Genomic DNA, 14,430 nt, shown 5'->3' with positions numbered 1-14,430 from the left:
TTCTCACCCACTGTCATGACACCGTCTACCTGCGGTACTCTCGACAGCATCTGCCCTCTAAAATCACCTCTGGGGGCAGAAGGAGTTTAGAAATAATGAAAACCTCTTTTGCATACCCAAGCCCTTTCATGCCAAGCAGAATCTTTTCTTTTCACGTCTCTACATCCTCCACTCCGTGGCCTTTAGATGACAGAGCAGACAACTGCTCTGACTTGAACACATCTTAAGCTAACATGAACCAACCTGATCCACTGCTGATCTAGGACTGAAGCGGAGAGCAGGACCTCCACGCTTTCTTTCCCCACAGCACCACCTGGTGGCCACAGCCCACACCACAGGAGAAGGGACCAACTGATTCTACATTGGCGGCCCTTTGGTATATGTATCCCTGCTGCCCAGCTCAGGGCTGGGCTCCAAGAGGAGCTCCCCAGTTTCTTTACTTAGCATCTTCAGGGACCAAAGCAAAGAAGGTAGCATGAACTCAGGTGCTGACAAGCCCGTGTGGATCTCTGCTGCAACACCAGCAAGAAGAACCTGGGCGAGCCTCCCTTTCTCAGCTCTGGAGAGGGGTAGTGATGGTGCCTACCTCATGAGTAGTCAGGCTTAAAGACAAGCACACAGAGTCCCCAGAGAGACTCAAGTCACACGACTCCTGCTGGTGACCGACACTGGCAGCTCGTGCACAGGTGGGTTCAACTGTCTGGGCTGAGCAGTTTTTACTCTGGAAGTTTCTCTGACTTGATTAGACTGATTATAGTTAGTTCAACTTACAGAATAATGCAAGTTGGGATGACAACTGCTCCAAAATTAAACAGCCAATATGAAAATCTGAAACAACAGACCCTCGCTAGGTAGCAGAAATGCGGAGTTCAGCATCACTCACAAGCTGGATGAGCCTTTTTTCTACTCTGCTCCCTGTAAAGAATGGATGGCCGCGACTGGGGCTGGGGCTGGGGTTCAGTGGAGGCCCTAAGCAACTTACTGAGACCCTATCTCAAAATAAAACACCCCTGGGGTTCAATCCCTGATACTAAAACAACAACAAAAACCAACAATGGGAACAAATCAGTCCTCACATGTGCACATTTACTTTCTGTATTTGAAAGTGACACAACTGGTTCCTGTAGTAGGGAAGGTGACTTCTGAAGAGCTTGTGCCCAAGTCACTCCCAGGGCACTTCACGCTGGTCCTCAGTGCTCTACTGTCAGCCCCTAAGAGCAGTGGGTTCCCAATATGACCTTAAGAAAGCCCTGTAGCCTTTGTAATGATTCAAATTACTCAGGGTGAGCCAGGCACAGAGGCAGAGACCCATGATCCCAGAATCTCAGGAGGCTGAGGCAGGAGGATCACAAGTTTAGGGCCAGCCTGGGCTACTTAGTGAGACGCTGTCTCAAAATAAAAAGGGATGAGGAACGTGGTTCAGGGTAGACCTATGTTCAATCCCTAGTGCAAAAGAAAAAAGGAAAGAAAAAGTTCCTCAGGGAGGCCTGCCATAAATAATCCAACAAATACTTAAAAGTAAATCTGAAATTTTCGCGAAGTGTCAGGTGACTTCTGCATCTAAGAGTATAAGACATATTTTTTCCTATAAAGTCAGGATACAACTTCAACAATGTCTTCAGGCAGTGACTGTGATAACACTGTCATTGCCAGAACCCATTTATCTTGCTCACATTTTCCTTTTTTTTTTTTTAATTGCACAAGAATATAATAAAACTAGACTTGGGAAATAGCTCAGTTGGTAGAGTACTAGCCTTGCATGCACAAGGCCCTGGGCTCAATCTCGAACACTACACACACACACACACACACACACACACACACACACACAGACATACAACACAATAAAACTCCTGAGTGGGAAAGCACTGGACTATTGATTGCCAGTCATCGCCCCAAGCAGACTAAAGTAACCCTGCAGCTCAAGTGGCCTGGGCATTGGTAAGACACAGCACATACAACTAGGAGTCCTGCTTTTATTTCAGAACCTGTGGCAAACTCTAAATGACAACCCTGAGGGAAGACACACACTGGTTCCCATGGCTGGAAGGATGGGGGAAGGTCAGGCGGCAGAACAGAGCCTCCTTTGAGGGCTTGCTGAGGCTCCTGGGCACGTGGGGAACGTGCTACACACACCTGGGAAGTCCCTACGGAAGGTGGTTGTTAGATGCCCTGACCTGTGCGAGGGCCCTCCCTCCTGCCCACTCTGGCTCTATGGCACCTGCTTGAGGATCAACTCTGGACTCAAACACCCCCCACGGCCTGCGTGATGAAGACACGTCTCTTTCTGAAGTGCTACTGGACACTACAGCCACAGGGAGCCCTGGGTTTCTACTTCCTACTCAGTTCGTGACAGGGCTATGCAGGAGGCACCCGTGCACACCCACCCCTCCCACTCACCCTGGGGGGTTGGGACGAATCTCGAGGACACGCCCCACACCCCGACTGCAGCCGGTGGGGCCACCCTACCTTTGACCACAGTCCCGTTGTGGGTGTCATGCTCTTCTGCACAGTTCAGGCGCACTGGGGGGGTGTTGGGGTTCTCTGGCCGTGACCTGAGAGGCTGAGAAGGGGGTGGCGAGGCAGGGTCTGACCCTGAGGACTCCAGCTGCAAGGGAGGGCTGTCTGTGGCTGACTTCAACCGTTCTCTGGAACCGTCTTTCTTTGGTTTGATGAGTTTGACTAAGGCTTTGGCTCCAATCCAGTGGTTCTTCCTGATGAGAAGAAGACCTTTAGAAAGCACGACCAATTCTCCACCCCCCTGGCTGGTCACCAGGTCCCTAACGTGAGCTGGGACTTCCATCATCAGCCTAAGTGATTCGGCTGTCAATTTGGGGTTCACGATGATGGCACTGGGGATGGCTGGGGCTCAGCAGTAGAAAGCTTGCCTGGCATGTGTGAGGCCATCACAGCCAAAAAAAAAAAAAAAAACAATAAAGAATATCATGATCACTTGATCACTTTTGGGACTTGGAGCCCGGTTCTCATCAGGTGCAGGCTGGGTGACGTCAGGAGAAATCCATGCTAGTCTCCCAGGAAGAAAGACGTCACGTGAAGCCCCTGGCTCCTGCCTCACTGTGCCACGTGGAGGAGGCAGGACTGTGCCAAGCCAGCGGTCAAAAAGCCACTTTCAGGAATATTTTCTGCTCAAGTTAGTAAAGGAAACAAGCTGCATCCCTGACCACCCCCTGCACAGAGCAACAGGACCAGGACTAGGGCAGAGGGTGTCTGAACTAGAACCAGCACGTTTACGGGTTAAGGGGGACACTGCAGCTGGCGAGAAGGCCAAGGCCCGCGGGGGAACGCTGAGAACCACCCTCTGTTCCCCCGCCACAGTGACTCCTCCGCCTTTCCCACCTCAGTTCCACGTCTGCCTAACAAACGACTGAGACAGGTTCTGAAACTCTGTCAACAGAGACCCTTGAGGGATTCGTGGTGACTTCAACTTGAAGGTGGGGCTGGGCCCGGCTAATCCAAAGGAAGTGCTCCTGAGCTCAGGCCACGGACGGTGGAAGGACTGCTAGCCAGAGGTGGAAGGACTGCTAGCCAGAGGTGGAAGGACTGCTAGACAGAGGTGGAAGGACTGCTAGCCAGAGGTGGAAGGACTGCTAGCCAGAGGTGGAAGGACTGCTAGACAGAGGTGGAAGGACTGTTAGCCAGAGGTGGAAGGACTGTTAGCCAGAGGTGGAAGGACTGCTAGACAGAGGTGGAAGGACTGCTAGCCAGAGGTGGAAGGACTGCTAGCCAGAGGTGGAAGGACTGCTAGACAGAGGTGGAAGGACTGCTAGACAGAGGTGGAAGGACTGCTAGCCAGAGGTGGCAGGCTCCTGGGCTGGGCAGGCCCCACGGGGAGCTGCTGCTCACAGAGGTTCTGAGCATCCAGAGGGGTTGTCACCACGTTTGCACACTGTGGGGCGCAGCCAGGGCCCTGCCGTGCGTCTTTCCCAACACAGGTGCTGTCCGGGCAGGTTAAATATCGGGCCCACAGACCCTGACTCCTAGAAGGGCCATGGCTAAATCAAGCTCGTGTCTCCTGAGGACCAGCTGGTGTTGGCCATCCCCACAGGACAAGCGGGAGTACCCAGGGTGGGGACGAAAGACGTCCTAACTCCTCTGATACAGGGGATCTGCATGCAGGAGGCCTGCCGGGGGGTGAGGTGGGGCCTTCAAATGGGACTTTCTCGGGGGCTCCCGGTTCCCTCGACTCATGGAAACGTCTGCTGTGCTGCCAAATCTCACATCAACTCACTTCTTTGGAGCAGGGTCATAGAACTTGTACTGATCCATGATTTTTTCTTCCAGTTTTTCCTTATGTCTCCGTAAGGCATTTAATTTGTCTCTGTGGACAGAAAGGAAAGAAAAGCTCTCGATTCACAGAACGAGTGAACGTACTCTCAGCCCATACCAGGCAGAGGCCGCGTGTCTGAGGTTCAGACACGAAGGTCTCAACACCACTGCTGAGTGCAGATCACGGGACAGAAGCACCTGCCACAGGCTCAGGGAGCTTGGCCACCCTGTGGCCACCCCAGGGTCCAGCTGTGAGCGAGCTCGAGGGGACAAACCTCCAGCCATCTGAAGAGTCCTGCTCAGAAGGACTCGCAGGCAGGCCAGCTCAGGTGGGATGATGGGCACTCCTGGGGGTGGAGCATATCTACAAGACTGGGCACTAGGTCAGAAAGGGCTGGGTTGTGGCTCTGTGGTAGAGCGCTTGCCTGGCATGTGTAGGGCACTGGGTTCAATCCTCAGCACCGCATATAAATAAATAAAATAAAGGTCCTTTGACAACTAAAAAGAATGGATGAAAAAAAAAGAAAAAAGGTCAGCAGAACCAGACCTCAGCCCCAGGCCACTCAGGAGTGCCTGCTGACCCCTCTGGGGGCACACTCGGGAGCTTTCGGGGGCCAGGCAAGGAAGACAGAGCTGGACAGAGCTGCAAAGGCAGAGGGATCGAGAGGCCCGCGGCAGGCCTGGGGTCTCCAGGTAGCCGGCTCCTGCAGATCACTGCCACGGGACACAAACCCGGGTCTGTCAGGGTGACCAGAGCCAGGAGATGAAGTAGAATCACCTGATTTCCACATGAGAAACCAATTCACATTTTCAAAATCAAAACAGGGCCAGAGACGACACCTGAACCCCAGCTGTTAACAGCACCTCTGCTCACCAGGGAGCCCAGGGTGCTTCTTTTAGCCTAGAAGCCTCCTGCGTGGACAGTTCAGACTCCTGGTTTCCTTATTTGAAAAGAGGCCTGAAATGGGAGGTGACCACTCAGGCTTCTTCGTTCTCGAAGCTGCTGGGTCCTACCTGAGCCTTGGGATTTCCCAAGGAATCGCTGAGGTCACACCAGGGGAAAGGGACATGGGGCCTGGCCATCGGCTGTGCTGTGTCCCAGCTCTCCGCGCAACCCCTGGGCTGTGTCTGGCCCAGGGTCACACCCCCGTACCAGGCCTGGAGCAGGCTACGGGCAGGAAACGGGCCAACCCAGGACAGGAGCCTGACGCAGACGCTCTCTACTGCAAAAACATCTCCCAAGAGTCCCCCAGGGACCAGGCCTCCAGGCCTTCTGTTAGCACCCACCCAACCTCTGCTGGCAACTCCGACACATGGATTATAGAGGATCGACTTCACGCCACTGTCATTTCTGCCCCCAAATTACAGTGTGGGTTTACAGGCGAACCGTCTTTCAGTAGGTGGCAGACAGAGGAGTGGGGGGACAGGAAGAGCACTGTTACACCAGGGAGTGCTGGGACAGCACCTGGGGCAGTGACCACGTCCTCCCCAGGCACGTCTCTTCCTGCCCTCACCACACTGGCTCTGGCACAGCAGGACCCGCCTGGGTGGCACACACATGGAGGGGCAGGCTGGCCATCACAGCACGCAGCAGTGAAACTGCCTTGGACTCCTGAGAGGCACCTGGGCCACCTGACTTGGGAGCCAGGCTTCCAGCAGGACACAGAGGCCTCCCACGCTGAGCAGCCCTGGTGCCACGCCCCTCCCCCTGGCCTGCCCCTCTCTTCTCAGGCAGCAGCAACCCCGACCCCTTCTGTCTGTGCCTCCCGTGGCTCCCCGCTGAACGGCTGGCAGGGGACAGTGCTGTTCACACCTATCCCTGCCAGCCCCCAGAGCCTGCGCCAAGGCTGGCCCCTCCTGATCGCCAGCAGACCCACTGCCCAGAGTCTCAGGGGGAGACGCACAGCCAGGAGAGAGGCTCAGTTTCCATCCGCGTTCTCTCCCTGAGACACCTCTCCTTGTGCTGGGGGACTTCGAGAAGTGAACTCAATTCTAAAAGCAGAGGAGGGAACTTCCAGCAGTGGGCAGTGAGTCTGAAGAGCAAGCCAAAGCCAACCACCACTTCCGGAAACCTAGAGCATCCCTCAGGTGGGTGAGCTGGCCCAAACCCTGCCCTGGAGACCCCGAAGGCCAGGGGACAGACATCAGGACCTCCAGAGACAGGACTGCCCGCCGACACGTGCCCCTGCCGGGCCCCTTACATGTACTGCTTCTGCTCCTCGTGGTACTGCTCCTGGCTCTCCATGTTCTGCTCTAGCAGCTTCTGGTTCTGCTGGCTCAACAGCTGGATCTGGCTCAGGAGGTGGTGATTCTCCTCCTCCAAGTTCCCCTTGAGCCGGGAAAGCAGCTGCAACACAAGAGACACCCGCTGCTGGGAAGGTGGCTTCCAAAGAAGGGACAGGCCAAGGGCACAAGGCTGTCAGGAGCTCGGGAAGAACCCGAGGACCAGCAACATGGCGGCGGGGCACCCGACACGCAGCTGGTCTACGTGCAGGGTGCAGCAGATGTCGAAGGCTGAATCTAGGAAAAAAGAAATCCCTCACTTGATCACTTTTTTGATTATATGTTGAAATGATGTTTTGGATGCACTGTTTAAATAAAACATATTATTAAAATTAAATCCAGCTGGGCATGGTGGCACACGCCTGTAGTCCCAGCTGCTCCAGAGACTGAGGCAGAAAGACTGACTGGCCCTCAAGGCCAGCCTGGGCAGCACAGCAAGACCCATAAAAATTTTTTTTCTTTCATTAAAAAATTCAAGACACATTTTAAATGTGGCTACTAGAAACCTAAATTGCGTAAGCAGCTTGTGTCCTATTTCTAGCGGGACAGCTTCGCTCTAGAGAGGGGCCACACACATTCTTCCCAGCCCTCCAGCGCCTGTCACCGCCACTCGACTCCCCCTGGGCAGTGTGGAAGCCCCATCGGCAACCCATCAGCGCACAGTGTGGCCACATTCCAACAAGGCCACTGACGGACACGACACTTAGAAGTTCATATTGTTTTCACTTGCCACAAAATAGTACGTTCATTTGACATTTCCCCACCCACACAGACGCCAAAGACCCCTGGTTTGTGGCAGGACAGAAACAGGTGGGGAGCGGGATCCGCCGTGGGCCGCAGCTCACCAGCTCCTGGGCTGGAATGCCACGTGGGACAACAGGACAGCCACAGGTGCTGGAGGAGAGACCGGGCAACCCACCACCTATGAGGGACGAGGGTGGGGACCCGGCTCCTAAGGTCACCGTGAGGGTTAAATAAGATGCCCCACACAGGCAGAGGGCAAATGCCTAGGACACCCTGGGTGGGAAGCCCGGGTTCCCTGCTCTTCCCCGTCGGCAACTGTGACTGTGACTTCACTATTAACCACAAAACGGAAATTCCTCTTATCTTGGATTTTTTTTCTTGGCGGTGCTGGGGATTGAACCCAGGGACACTACCACTGAGCTACATGCTCAACCCTTTAAAATGTTCTTAGTTTGAGACAGGGTCTAAGCTGTTGGCCAAGATGACCTTGAACTTCTCTTGCCTTCGCCTCCCCATCGGCTGGGATTACAGGGGAGGGCCCTGAGCCCGGCTTATCTTGACTCTTATTACATGTGACCGATGAGCGTGCGACAGGCAGAACCGGAAGGAAAAGAAGGTGAGACTACAACCAGCAACTTCCCTGAAAACGTCTGTGTGACTGCTGCCGAGATGCCGTTTGGGCAACACATAAAATGACTGTCATAGAGCCTCAGAGATTCCACAGATGAGACCAGCAGGGGGTTTGGCAGTGAGTGCACTGCCAACATGCAACCAGCTGGGGACAGAAGTCCATCCCTGGACACTGCCTCAGCCCCCTGGAAAGACCTGGGCGTGACCACGAGCCTCAAGGAGCCCAGTGTCGCGGGCCTTCCCTGCAGCCCGAGCCCAGGGACCTCGGCCAACGTCGACAGCACAGCTGCTCTTCCACCTCGTCAGACCCTGGCACGTCCCAGGAGCCAACCCAGAGAGAGGAGGGGGAGCCAGGGCTCTGGGCCACGGCTGCCAGGCCCCACTGCACTCTGTTTAGCCTCCACAGAAATGATTCCTGTCCCCCAAACGCACACGCTTGTCCTTGTCACTAGAAGACAGGGCTCTCAAAAGGGGGGATGAAGTTAAAAGGCTGACGTGAGGGTGGCCCTGACCACAGACAGCACTGGTGGCCTTGTGAGGGGGACGTGGACACAGACATACCACAGATGCACACGCACAGCCCACGAGTCAGGCAGAGGCCAGGAGCCGCCTGTCAGCTCCCGACCGGGCACCAGGCTCCAGATGGTGAGAAGTCAGCGTGTTGCCGGCCGCCCTGGGGTCCCGTGAGGACGGCCCAGCAGGCTGACGTGGCTTCCACCTGGGCTCAGGGTACTCCCCTCGCTCCCTGCTGTGGCCCTCATCTGGGCCTTCTCATGACCTCACAAAACACTGCTCCCGCGCCCAGCCAATCCTTCAACCGTGGCGCAAGTGTGACCCACTGTGCGCGGCCTCCGCTGTAGCTCCTGACCTGGACACTCCTCCTGACCCTCGTGCACCCATGACAGGGAAGTCTCTGTGGGCACGCTGTCCTCACTCCTCACCCAGGGACCCCACAGGGCACCAGGCCTGGGGCCTCATCCTCGGGGGCAGCTCACAGTCTGGCTGGGGGACTGCAGGCCTCGGTGACCTCGACTGGAAGTCTCCTGGGGCAACCTCGGGCCAAAAGAAAAGCCTCTGTTGCTTCTCAGCAAATGAAAGGCAGGAGGAAACCCCGACCTGAGGTCACTGTCCCAGGGAGGCCCCAGAGGGGGCAGGGCCCACCTGCCTCCCTGTCCTGGGGCCTATTTAAGATCCCACCTGAAGAGGGGACAGCAGCTCTGCTCTCAGCAAGCTGGGGACTCCAGAGCGAGCCCTCGCCTCCCCTGGACGCAGGGCTGGTCAGCTGGGCCCCACAGTGGGGTAACTGTGGGCCGTTCTGTGTGACAGGGGGACCACGGAGGTGAAGGGTGTGGGGAGCTGCGCAGACGTGGGCAGAGCGACAGGTCACCCTCGCCCTCCTCTGCGGCCCTCTCCAGACCTCGGGGAGCAAAGGCCGGGCGAGGGGCTCTCCTGCCATGTTCCTATCGGGAGGGCTCACCTCACAGTGGTTGTCCAGCTTGGTCAGCGAGAGGTCCATGCTCTGGTGCTGCTCCTTGAGCTCGTCGAAGCGCGCCTGCCAGCGGCTCAGCTCCAGCTGTGAGCTGTTGAGCGCTGTCTTCAGCTCCTTGGTGTGGGCATGCAGCTCCTCATACTCCCCCTTCAGCTGGTGGTGCAGGAAAGTGACCCTGCAGAGTGGAAAGCCACAGGGCGAAGGGGGTGAAGAATGTTCCAAAGACAGACTGGCCGAGCCCGGGTTTCTGTCCCAGATCTGAGACCGGCAGGCTGTGCAACCTCAGACAAAGCCACAGCCTCTCTGGTCCCAGGTTTTTTTCACATGTGAAATGACAGCACTGAACAAAATTGCTGGTTTTTAAGCTGTTCAACGAGGGCACCCTAGTGCTGCCACACTGGGCCAGAAGGACTCAGCAGGCAGCCTCAGACGTCGGCCTCAACCGAGCACCCCTGCTACTATCCCTTCTACATGACAACTTTAACTCACCACACTTTGAGAAAAAGGATTCTGCTGTTAAAAATTTTTTAATTTAAACAAGGAACCATAACACTTTGCGCTAAAAGTTCATATCTGTGCCCAAAACCCCTTACCCAATTCCAAGCCCGATTTCAACTCCTAAGATACATAATATGAGTTGTCAAGACATGAATTATACAGATAATGTATATTATTTGTAAATAAGTATAAATACTTGTTATCCAAATCCACTAAAATTACTATGATCCTGATCTACGTTGGCCAACTCGGCTTCTCAGAAGACTGACATGGGGAAGTGCAGATGGCGGGGTGGGGTTGGGGTGTCAACACAGACCCGCCTGGGGCTTGTCTGGCCTGTACAGCCGTTTCCCATCGGCACCCAGACGTGCAGCTCCTCCACAGAATACAGACCCGGTCAGGGCCAGACCCAGGTGGACCCGAGAGCCTCAGGCTCGCTCCGGTCTGCTGGAGGCCAGGGTGCCTGTGGGCTTCTGTTGGAGGACACCCCAGGGCACAGGCTCACAGCAGCCCTGCCACTCCGGCCCGGGAGCCTGTCTACCGGATGTTCTGTGCGGCTCCTTGTGGCCTTTTTGTGCTCGGGGACACCAGACCACCCTTCAGCACTGTCCTTAGGGACGTGTGAAGCCATGGGAAAGGACTTCTGTCTACAGCGGGAGGAGCGACAGGCAGGCAGAGCGCCACCCGTGGGGCCACAGTGGCTTCTGGACTCTGGCATCCACACGGCCCTGGTGAGCAGAGGCCTGGCTGCTGAGGAGCTAGGGCAGAACGTGGCTTCACAATGGCCCCCACCTGTCCAGCTCTCCCTGCAGCTTCTGGTTCTCGCCCGTGGTGATGGCGTGTGTCCGCCGCTCCTGCTGCAGTGCCTCGCGCTCCGAGGTCAAGGCGCCCTGCAGCGCGTCCAGCTCTGCCTTCTGCTTCAGCAAGTCCCCGTGCCTGTGGAGGGAAACCGCGGGAGTCTGGCCCCAGCCTTCCAGCTGGCAGCTCACCCGGACGACTCGGCCTCCAGAAAACAGGACTCCTCCAGAGGCCTCAGTACAGGGGCAGGGGACGGGGCAGGGGGCGGGCCAGGGCCCAGCTTTGCATGCCTCATAGTCCTGCTTTCTGCCAAAACACCCCTCCTTCAGGCCAGCACGAGATGACACCCTGAACTCCATGCCCTCCTCTTTTAGGGAATTACGAATCAGTTGAGAGGTGGCTCAGAAAGCAGGACAGACCCAGAGGAAACCACAAAACAAACACCACAACTCCACCACACCCGGCCTCCCCTCACCTGCCCACGCCCTGCCCACCTGCGTCTGCTTGTGTCCCATCAGGCCTCCTGGAGGAGCAAGGTCTGCCACGAGCTGCCGACCAGCTGTGGCCCCTCCAGCCCTGGCCCTCGACCCTCCCCTAGGGCTCCAATTCCTTCACCCTCAATCCCCGTGGGCTGCACAGTCATTTCTGGGGGATGGCAGATCACAAGGATGGAGTCCGCGGCCAGCCTCAGCCTGCTCCGGACACACGTTTGGGAGACCCCAGTGTGGCCAAGGACAGAGCTGAGACGGCCCTCACCCACCCAGGCCAGCGATGCCAGGAGAAATCAAGCTGGACAAACAAGGGGCACGGCTGACCAGGAGGGCTCCCGGGGCCTGCTCCCGTGACTCGGGGAAGGCCGCTGATGAAGCCAGCGGTGACTCGCCAGCTCCAGGCAGACTTCAGGAGTCCCCGGAACAACCGAGGACTTGTCCAACAAGACTGCAGAGCCACCGTCCCTGTGTGGCTGACACCCACTCAAAAACCTGCGCCACTGCCAGGGACAGCCCGAGGCAGCTCCGGCCACCTGTCCAACCGACAAAACATGGAGCAGCTACCAGCCGCCGCGCTGAGCACGCCGCAGGCAGACGAGTGGCCTCGACCGGCAGGGCCAGCGCGCTCCACCTCAAAGAGCTGCCCATGGCGCAAACAGAAGCCGCTGTCCTAACAGGAGGCCAGGAGTGAGACCCTCGCAGGACCCTCGGGCCCACATCCTGTCCACGTCCAGAGACACACCACATACGTGGCAGGTGTCACTTGGGTACAGTGGGAGGAGGGCGAGATGAAGGTGCAGAGAGGCAGGAGATGCATCTTTCAGCAGGAAGGGGGGAGGGAGGGGGAGGGGAGGGGTGGAGGGAGGGGGAGGGGAGGGAGGGAGGGGGAGGGAGGGGGAGGGAGGGGGAGGGAGGGGGGAGGGGGAGGGAGGGAGGGAGGGAGGGAGGGAGGGGGAGGGTGAATCTGACAAGGGCAGTCACTTCAGTAGCCCTGAAGGACAGAGATGGGACACACAGGGGCCGGAGAGCTCCAGTCGAGGAAGAAAGGACACAGTGAGTAAAGCAGACCTCGTCCTCGCCACCCTCACGCCCACAGCTTTGTTAGCACCCGTTTTTCTGGGTCCTGTGATGGAAACTCTGCAGGTCAGCTGCCCGCTCCTGGAGGACCAGTGTCTGCCTGCCTGGCCGTGCTGCCGGCTGGACTCAAAGGCAACACTGCGGGGGCACCACACCAGCCCCGTGAGGGGCTTCCTCCTGGGGTTCATGGGGCGTCTGGGGCCCCTCTGGGTGAGCCTCCCTCTGCCTCTGACTGAGGGGCACTGAGCACATCCCCAGCCTCCGAGGCATCCCCCTCTCTGATCCTCCCCACCCGCCCAGGGGCCTGACCCCTGGGTGGCTGACTCACTGGGCACAGAACCCAGGATCCCAGCTGCTGAGAGTGCAGAGTGAAGATCTGCACGTTTCCACATGTACACATTCTACCACCCCCAAGAAACATTAAGATGACACGTGGGGACATAGGGCAGGGGGCAGAGGAAATGGGGGGGCGGCGTGTGGTGACCACAGGAGACTTGGCAGGGGCATTCCTGGCACTAATCACACACCCAGAGGTTCACAGGTTTAGTTTTTTAAAAGCAAGCAAGCCAGGCCTTAGTATGCAGGAGAAGGCCGAGGAGCCAGGGCACATCCCTCTGCGCTGGCTGCTGTGGGGCATTCCCTCCTGATCGCCAGCGGGAGAGGAGAGGGAGCCCAGGACACAACCCACAGGAGAAACGGCCTCACACACCCAAGCTGGGCTGCCTGGCGCCGGCACTGGCACCACTACTCCCTTGAGGGCTCCCCCGCCACTTGGTCCCCAGCTGCACAAACTTCAAATTGCTGAAGGTGACATTTTATTTCCTTCCCTTTGGGAAAGCGCAGGCGCCCCAACAATGGGCAACAGCTGGCCAAGAGGAAATGGGTGTAGCTCTGTGTACAGCCTGCTTGCTTAGCATATGCGAGGCCCTGGGATCCATCCCTGCAACCCACACAGGGGACGGGGAGGTGGGGCAGGGTGGGAAGAGGAAACACAGGAAGGGACAAAGGCAGAGCACTGGCCTCAGGAAGGTCTAGTCGTCTGGGGCAGCTGGACGCTCAGGACACCAGTGTGTCCCCCCTCTACAGGCTCCTCCCCTGCCTCCAAGCCTCCTGGCTATCGGGCAGGGTCCCCACCTGGCCCTGCAGGCCTCTCCCTGCCCCACAGACCCCTGGAGCCCCCCTCTGCCCCCCAGCCCACCTCTCGCCCAGCTCCTTGTGCTCCAGCTCCAGGTTCCGGTGCAGCGTCTTCAGGCAGCTGTGCTGGCGGATGAGGGCCTCGTACTCGGAGGACTGGCGCTCGTGCAGGGAGCCCAGGTGCTCGTGGTCCTGCAGCAGGGCCTCGTAGGCAGCCGCCAGCTGCTCCTGCTGCCTCTGCAGGGCCTCGTGCTCCGTCTCCTTGGCCGCCTGCTGGCTCTGGAGCAGCGCGTACTGCGCGGTGAGTGAGGCGCTCTGAGAGCTCAGCGTGGAGTTCTCCACCTACACAAGAGCACCAGGGGCCGGCGGTGAGCGGGCCAGGGAGCAGGCCAGGCCCAGGAGGCGGCTACACCAGAACCCAAGGGCCAGCCTGGGATGGGGATCTCACTACTCTTCTCCCCTGGTGCTGGACTGGAGCCCAGGGAGCTACCCACTGAGTGGCATCGCCAGCCCTTCCGTAAGTTCAGACGATTGCACAAACCGGCCATCTTCCTGCCTCAGGCTCCTGATTCCTGGATTACAGGCACCACTGTGCGTGGCTGACCCTCATGATTTTTAGGAGTCTAGTTTCTAAAACAAGTATACAGAACACCTGGACAACACCACCCAGCCTAGCATCACGGGTATTCATAGAACATTCCATCCAACATGGTCCAAAGTCATTAGGAAACTGGACAGGGGCCAGAACTACCCTGATACTAAAGCCAGACAGAGGAGGTTTATAGGACAAAACAACAAACCAATACCCTATTTTCTTGTTTCCCAACCTCTCTGCCAAGGTTTCCTGCCCTTGTCCCATAAGGAACCTGTTTCAAAACTTTTCTCAGAAACAACATTAACGATTGTTCATTTTCCTTCACAGGCTTATCAAAGGCTCTGCCAGGTTCTACTGCCCAGAAACCCGATCCACCGTTTAACCAAACTTACTCCATCTCAAAA

General features: G+C 57.3%; 1 protein-coding gene across 1 annotated transcript in view; it reads right to left on the bottom strand.

Moving 5' to 3' along the window:
• The window catches only part of Ccdc88c (coiled-coil and HOOK domain protein 88C), a 113,103-nt gene that overhangs the window by 14,034 nt on the left and 84,639 nt on the right, over window positions 1-14,430 (bottom strand). The window contains exons 20-25 of the mRNA XM_026394281.2: window positions 13,496-13,773; window positions 10,724-10,867; window positions 9,422-9,608; window positions 6,489-6,634; window positions 4,250-4,339; window positions 2,470-2,714 (exon numbers count right to left, since the gene is read on the bottom strand). Coding sequence (XP_026250066.2) covers window positions 2,470-2,714; window positions 4,250-4,339; window positions 6,489-6,634; window positions 9,422-9,608; window positions 10,724-10,867; window positions 13,496-13,773 — 1,090 coding nt within the window. The remainder of the gene's footprint in view (window positions 1-2,469; window positions 2,715-4,249; window positions 4,340-6,488; window positions 6,635-9,421; window positions 9,609-10,723; window positions 10,868-13,495; window positions 13,774-14,430) is intronic.

The sequence above is a fragment of the Urocitellus parryii genome, chromosome 6 (assembly GCF_045843805.1).
Source record: "Urocitellus parryii isolate mUroPar1 chromosome 6, mUroPar1.hap1, whole genome shotgun sequence".
In the NCBI taxonomy this organism is placed as follows: Eukaryota; Metazoa; Chordata; class Mammalia; order Rodentia; family Sciuridae; genus Urocitellus; species Urocitellus parryii.
Note: the sequence above shows the minus strand (reverse complement) of the source record. Positions and strands in the feature narration are given on the sequence as shown.